The sequence below is a fragment of the Nansenia antarctica genome, assembly GCF_963989245.1.
Source record: "Nansenia antarctica genome assembly, chromosome: 1".
NCBI classification, from domain to species: Eukaryota; Metazoa; Chordata; class Actinopteri; order Argentiniformes; family Microstomatidae; genus Nansenia; species Nansenia antarctica.
The window spans coordinates 113,767,551-113,774,402 of NC_137674.1; the positions used below are offsets into that span (position 1 = coordinate 113,767,551).

The 6,852-nt window shown below is 43.8% G+C and overlaps 1 protein-coding gene across 1 annotated transcript; it reads left to right on the top strand.

The window, feature by feature from the left end:
* Positions 1–1,700: 1,700 nt before the first annotated feature.
* Positions 1,701–6,314, top strand: arrdc2 (arrestin domain containing 2; the record flags this gene model as incomplete). The annotated part of the gene is made up of 8 exons (XM_080542247.1): positions 1,701–1,974; positions 2,670–2,739; positions 3,173–3,320; positions 3,436–3,538; positions 4,122–4,378; positions 5,116–5,278; positions 5,643–5,797; positions 6,261–6,314. 8 exons carry the CDS (start codon positions 1,701–1,703, stop codon positions 6,312–6,314), a joined length of 1,224 nt encoding a protein of 407 aa, XP_080398373.1.
* Between the last annotated feature and the right edge of the window lie 538 nt (positions 6,315–6,852).

Genomic DNA, 6,852 nt, shown 5'->3' on the forward strand with positions numbered 1-6,852 from the left:
ACCGAACGCAAACCTGCCAGTTAACAAAGTTAACCTTGGTTTAATCTGCCAGTTAACAAAGTTAACCTTGGTTTAATCTGCCAGTTTAGTTGTGCTTGCTGGTATTAAGACATTTGAAGTTGATGTTTGATTTATATTAAATCCCAGACTGTATTTTCTCTCATAAATGTGGATGATTTGTTATTTGTCCGGTAGTGAATTGGTGGTCATTCTTTTGCATATGAGCAATGCTGATCCTGCAACTATATATATATATATATACATATAAAACATATAATATATAACAGAACATCCCCTTGACACACGTTTACATGGCAGCATAGCTGGTGGCCTCCTCCTCTATACAGTCCCATGGACAGATATAGATAAGATATAGATATATAACATATAGATAAGATATAGATATATAACATATAGATAAGATATAGATATATAACATATAGATAAGATATATAACATATATCTGATATGTTGCCATGTATCTGAATAACAATGACCCAGCCGAAACACAGTTGGTAATAAAAACCCTTCTTTCTCTGACTCGCTGAAAGAAGGATTTTATTACAAACTATGTCTTGGAGGGGCCATTTTTATTCAGATACATGGCAACGCAGTTTGGATCATGTTGTTGTGCTGATTGTATTATATGTTTGAATGTTTAGCCAGGTCTCCTTTGCGATGGGATTTTCATTAAAAACACACACAAAAAAACACATCTCATCAGAAAAACACATCTCATCAGAAGTCGAAGGTCAGGGCCTATTGGAGTTAGTTTGACAGTAGCCTCCTATGGCCACCAGGGGGCGGTTGTTCCATGACTAAGCGCAGCCTGACAGACATTTGGGGCGTTGCAAGACAAGACTGTCGCGAGCCCTCCACGCGGAGGCGATGCTGCACCCTCGCATACTTTCAGGAAACAAAGACGTAAACAACTGTTTCTGGAGAGACGGTTTTTACCCCTGATTTTGCAATCAAGGCGAACTTTAACAAAATGTTCCAAAGATATGCATACACTCGTGCATGCATTTAACGGGTTTCAAGTGACAGGCGTGTATGCAAATAAGGTTTTTAATTATTATTCGTGTGTAGGACTACTATTGTCTTTATCAACCATCATCATGTTTACTTTGCAGTCAAAAGCAGTGTAACGTAAACTGCACAAAGTGTACTTTTGGTGCAACCGATGCATGCACTGCAACAAATGTACACACAAAAAATAAATGCATATCTAAGCACAATATTACAGTGTGCAACTATTTTGTTAGTCCAAAAGTTTTACTCGAATGTCCTTTGTAGTTCTGGGGCATGCTCAGTAAGCCTGTTTTCGTCTCAGAACCTGTAACCATCAATCACCAGGCAGGCAGTGTTTCCCCCGTTCCCTCCCTCCACACCCAGGGAAGATGTTTATTAACCTGGGCCTTGCATGTTGCATAACAACCTCAGCACACCCAGGGAAGATGTTTATTAACCTGGGCCTTCCTTGCATAACAACCAAGGCGCCCGCCCCTTTCAACACCGTGCAAAAGCAGCAGTGACACTGTTCAGTCCTGCAGTTGTGTTTTGCAAGTGTTGCGAGAAGCATATCAACCCAGAGACAACTGGACAACTCTCCAAGAGTTCTTTCACAACTTTGAATACGGAGCAAGAAAATAATTTTTTACAAGTACCGACTTTGGAACTACTAAACTCAACATCTCAAGATGATTTTCGACAAATGTAAAAAGTTCCACATCGTCTTTGACTCTCCGGAGATGGACTCCCCCCCCGTGTTCAGCTCCGGGGATGTGGTGTCCGGGAAGGTGGTCCTGGAGCTCGCGGGGGAGAGCAAAGTGGACTCGCTGAAGTTGCACGCGGAAGGTTTTGCTAAGGTGCATTGGACCGAGTCTCGCTCGGCCGGGTCCAGCACCGCGTACACCCAGAACTACAGCGACGAGGTGGAATATCTGAACCGGAGAGAAGTGCTTCTGCAAGCAGGTCAGTCAGTCAGTCAGTCAGTCTGGATGAAAACCATCAGGTCTCGTTTCAAGCAGCTTTGCGACTGGGAAAAACAACTCCTCTATTATGCATTTTCACTCGAGGAAAAATATTTTCACTTTCACCCAATTGATCAGTTTAACAACAGGGTGTTCTCAAATGAAGGTGATCGAAGTTTTCGTTTGATTGTGTAATAATAACTTGTTGAAAGTTATTATAAACTAAAACACTTGACCCTGTCAAAATATTTAGGCTGCTATGTTAGACTTAACTCTAAATCTGAACCCAGACCCAAACCAGTTGGACATAGAGTGGTTTATCCCCACAATCTGCTTTATGCCACAGCCATTTTTAGGTTTGTCTTCTGTTGACAAAACCCTTCTCAGCACAATGAAAGGGAACCACCCATCAGTGCAAGCAGGGAAGGCCATGTGATTGAGCTCTTGTATTTGTGGTGACAAAGGAAACTGCAAGATAATAGCAACATAGGCCATAGTTTCTCTTTCATTTGTGTTGGTTATTAATACGGTTATATTTCTATTATCTGATTTCCCCTGTGGTGATTTTTAAAATTTAAGTATGATCTTATCTGTGTGTATTGAAACACAAAAAAACCTCTTAATTAGCCAATGAATGAATGAATTACAACTTTCAACAAATGATTAATGCTCGCCCTATTCTAATCTGTTCCTCAGATAACGGAGAGTTAACCGTCCTTTCTGCTGGGAGACATACTTTTCCTTTCAGTTTTCAGTTGCCTGAAGAGTGAGTAATCTAATCTAATGTCTTGATTATTGAGTGTGTATTGAGTGTGTATTAGAGTGTGTATTGACATGTTAAGGAAAGTTAAACTTACAACATATTGATATTAGCCTATTGTGCAGGCCTACATTTATCACTGAGTTAGAGTTACAACATATTGATGTTGGTCTATTGTGTATCACTGAGTTAGAGTTACAACATATTGATGTTGGTCTATTGTGCCTACATTTATCACTGAGTTAGAGTTACAACATATTGATGTTGGTCTATTGTGCCTACATTTATCACTGAGTTAGAGTTACAACATATTGATGTTGGTCTATTGTGCCTACATTTATCACTGAGTTAGAGTTTCAACTAACTGTCGGTTTCAACTAACGGTCGTTGTGTACTGAGTTAGAGTTTCAACTAACGGTCGTTGTGTTGTGGTCATCAGGACCCTGGTGACGTCGTTCGAGGGGAAGCACGGCAGCATCCGCTACTGGGTGAAAGTGAAGCTGCACCGACCCTGGGCGACCGTCTGGAAGATCAAGAAGGAGTTCACCGTCATCGAGCCCATCGACATCAACACACCCACCCTGCTGGTGAGCATGGCTAGAATGTAGAACACTAGACTGGCTGTAACACGGCTTCGTAGTGTACACAATATCTTGAGATCCCAAGTCACTTATGCAAGATTTGTTTCTTTGTACATTTCAGGCGCCTCAGGCCGGGACTAAAGACAAGATGGCGCGTGTGTGGTATCGCAACTTTGGACAGGTGTCCATAACTGCCAAGATCGACCGCAAGGGCTACACACCAGGTACGACACCAACCACTTGTTCATTACAAACCTTTAGATGGAAGATGTTGTTATTGTCCTCTACATAACTATGAAGATCTTGTTATTGTCCTCTACATAACTATGAAGATCTTGTTATTGTCCTCTACATAACTATGAAGATCTTGTTATTGTCCTCTACATAACTATGAAGATGTTGTTATTGTCCTCTACATAACTATGAAGATCTTGTTATTGTCCTCTACATAACTATGAAGATCTTGTTATTGTCCTCTACATAACTATGAAGATCTTGTTATTGTCCTCTACATAACTATGAAGATCTTGTTATTGTCCTCTACATAACTATGAAGATCTTGTTATTGTCCTCTACATAACTATGAAGATCTTGTTATTGTCCTCTACATAACTATGAAGATCTTGTTATTGTCCTCTACATAACTATGAAGATCTTGTTATTGTCCTCTACATAACTATGAAGATCTTGTTATTGTCCTCTACATAACTATGAAGATGTTGTTATTGTCCTCTACATAACTATGAAAAAAAAACAACAAACCTAACCTCACAGCCTCTCTTCCTCTTCCTCTTCCTCTTCGTCCAGGTGAGGTGATTCCCGTCTTCGCAGAGTTCGACAACTCCACCTCGCGCTCCGTGGTGCCCAAGGCGTACATCACGCAGACGCAGACCTTCATCGCCCGCGGCACCATGAAGCAGAAGCGTGCGGTGGTGGCCACGCTGTGCGGGGACGTGGTGGGGGCCAGCCGCAGGGAGATCTGGCACGGGCGCGCCATCAAGATCCCCCCCGTCGGGCCGTCCATCCTGCAGTGCCGCATCATCAAAGTGGAATACATGCTCAGGGTGAGTCCGCGACACCTCCAGTACAGTGTAATAATGCATTTTATTTATAGCCGCCTTTCAGAGCACTCAAGGACACCTTACAGAGCATCATTTAAAGACAAGCAGCAGATTCAAACAGGTTAAAACAGTGATACAAACAGCCAAAACAAGACAAAAGACTTAAAAACAACCATCAATTTAAAAAATATGCCAGTTTTAAAAAGGTGGGTTTTCAGGCAGGATTTGAAGGTGGGGAGAGAGTCAATATTGCGGATGTCTTGTGGAAGAGAGTTCCAGAGACGGGGTGTAGAGCGCTATACCGGTCTTAAAACATTAATAGCACTTCACTACGTACTTTATTATGTACTTTCTTTCACGATCATCTAAGCAGAGGTGAAATATGAGTGTCTAATTTAGTGCCCCCCCTCCCCCCCTCCCTCCCCACCCCCAGGTTATGTTATGTTATGTTATGTTAATTTTATTTATAATGCGCCCCCCATCCAACTTTTACATCGGCCCGGGGCGCAGCCCGGGTAAAGGAACAGATAAAGACAAAGACAAGGAACACAGAAAGCAATCAGACACAGACGACTTAAACGTAAATCTCAGGCATACAATTCACAACAAATAGGGAGTAGATTTAGGGAATGTCATTTAGGAAGAGGTGGGTTTAGGAACAGGAATGAGGTGTCATTTAGGAACAGGTGTGTGTAGATGTCTAATTAATGCTCTCTCCCTCCCTCCCTCCCCACCCCCAGGTGTGTGTGGACGTCCCTGGGACCTCCAAGCTGTCCCTGGAGCTCCCCCTGGTGATGGGCACCATCCCCCTGCATCCCTTCGGCAGCCGGACGTCCAGTGTGAGCAGCCAGTACAGCGTCAACCTGGAGTGGCTCCGCATGGCCATCCCCGAGCAGCCCGAACGTAAGTTATATATACCTAGCATGGCCATCCCCGAGCAGCCTGAACGTACGTGTCTGTCTCACCGTAGCTCAGATACCTTGTTAGGTTATATATACCTAGTACCTTGTTAGGTTATAGACACCTAGTATCTAGTAGTAAGCGCTTTGAGTTGCATTTCATGTACGAAAGGCGCTATATAAATAAAGCTTTACTTACTAGTATCTTGTCATAGATACCTAACAGGAGCAGGCTGAGCGTGAGTGTGTGTCTCAGCGTAGCGCGGCTCAGCGGTGTCACCCAGGGGTCGATACTGAGACCCTTGGAAATGTGTCAATGTGTCACCTGAGGAGGACCGGATGACTAACGGTGTCCTGGTCTCTTACAGCGCCTCCTGACTACAGCGCCGTGGTGTCTGACGAGGAGAACCAGAACCTGACGGCCCACAGGCCCGAGGAGGAGGACCTCAGTGGGATCCTGGAGCGCCCCCTCATGGCCTTCGTCCAAGAGTTCCGCTTCCGGCCTCCTCCGATGTACAGCGAGGTGAGCTAGCCTCCCATACAGCCCTGCTAGCATCCCATACAGCCCTGCTAGCGTCCTCTACAGCCCTGCCCTCAGTTGGAATGGCACTGAAACTGAAATCGCTCATCGAACACTTCGTGACGTTAGAATTATACGGTTCTGTCAATTTGTCAAAATTTAGTTTTTTACATAGTCTGATCCATTAGGTGTTTATTAATGCCTGTGTGGTGTTATTTTTAAAATGTTGAATTTTTTTAGTTAGTAATTCATAAAATACAAAGGTTCCATCTCACAAAACATAATGGAATGTAAAAACTTTGATGCTCAATATCTCTGAACTGCCCTAAACGGAGATAGAACCTTATCATTCTAAACGGAGATAGAACCTTATCATTCTAAGCTCACAACTTGAGGACTTAAGGTCCGCTGTAACATGTCTTTCTTTAAGCTTAAACCTTTTTTCTCTTTGTTTTTCCTCTCTCAGGTCGACCCGAACCCTCAACCCCTCAACATGAGGCCTCGCTGCATGACGTGTTGAACCGCGAGCCCCGCCTGAGCGTCACACGACGACCTGACTTAAGCGAAGCGAAGAAGAGACTTGTCTTCTCCTGGATTAACTCTCTCCGAAAACTGAACTGGCACCCAGTCCCACGACCGTCGCTCCCGGTGTGGAGGGGGGTTAGAGCGCCAGTGAAAGGCTGGAAGAGGTGGAGGAGATAACAGGAACTGTTACGGGGGGGGGGGGGGAGAAGAAGTCCTTTAAAAAGAAAGAGGGACATGTTACGTTCAAGCAAAAAAGGAAATAACTTCTCCCGTGGGTTCCTGTTCTGTTCCCCGAGTGATTCTGCTTGGCTCCAGATGAGGATTCTGAGCCGCAAATGCCTCTCCCCAATCGATGATTCCCACACGAGAAAATGTTTGAGTTTTTAAGAAGTTTGGGACATATTGGGGGGGGATCACTTGATGTTTGTTATTAAGGGGGAGAGTTGGAGTTGCAGATGATATTTAAACCTTAAAGAATGTGTTGTGATGTTCGTTGTTCACCGGCTAGCAAAGTTTCAGCTGGTTTGGTGTGA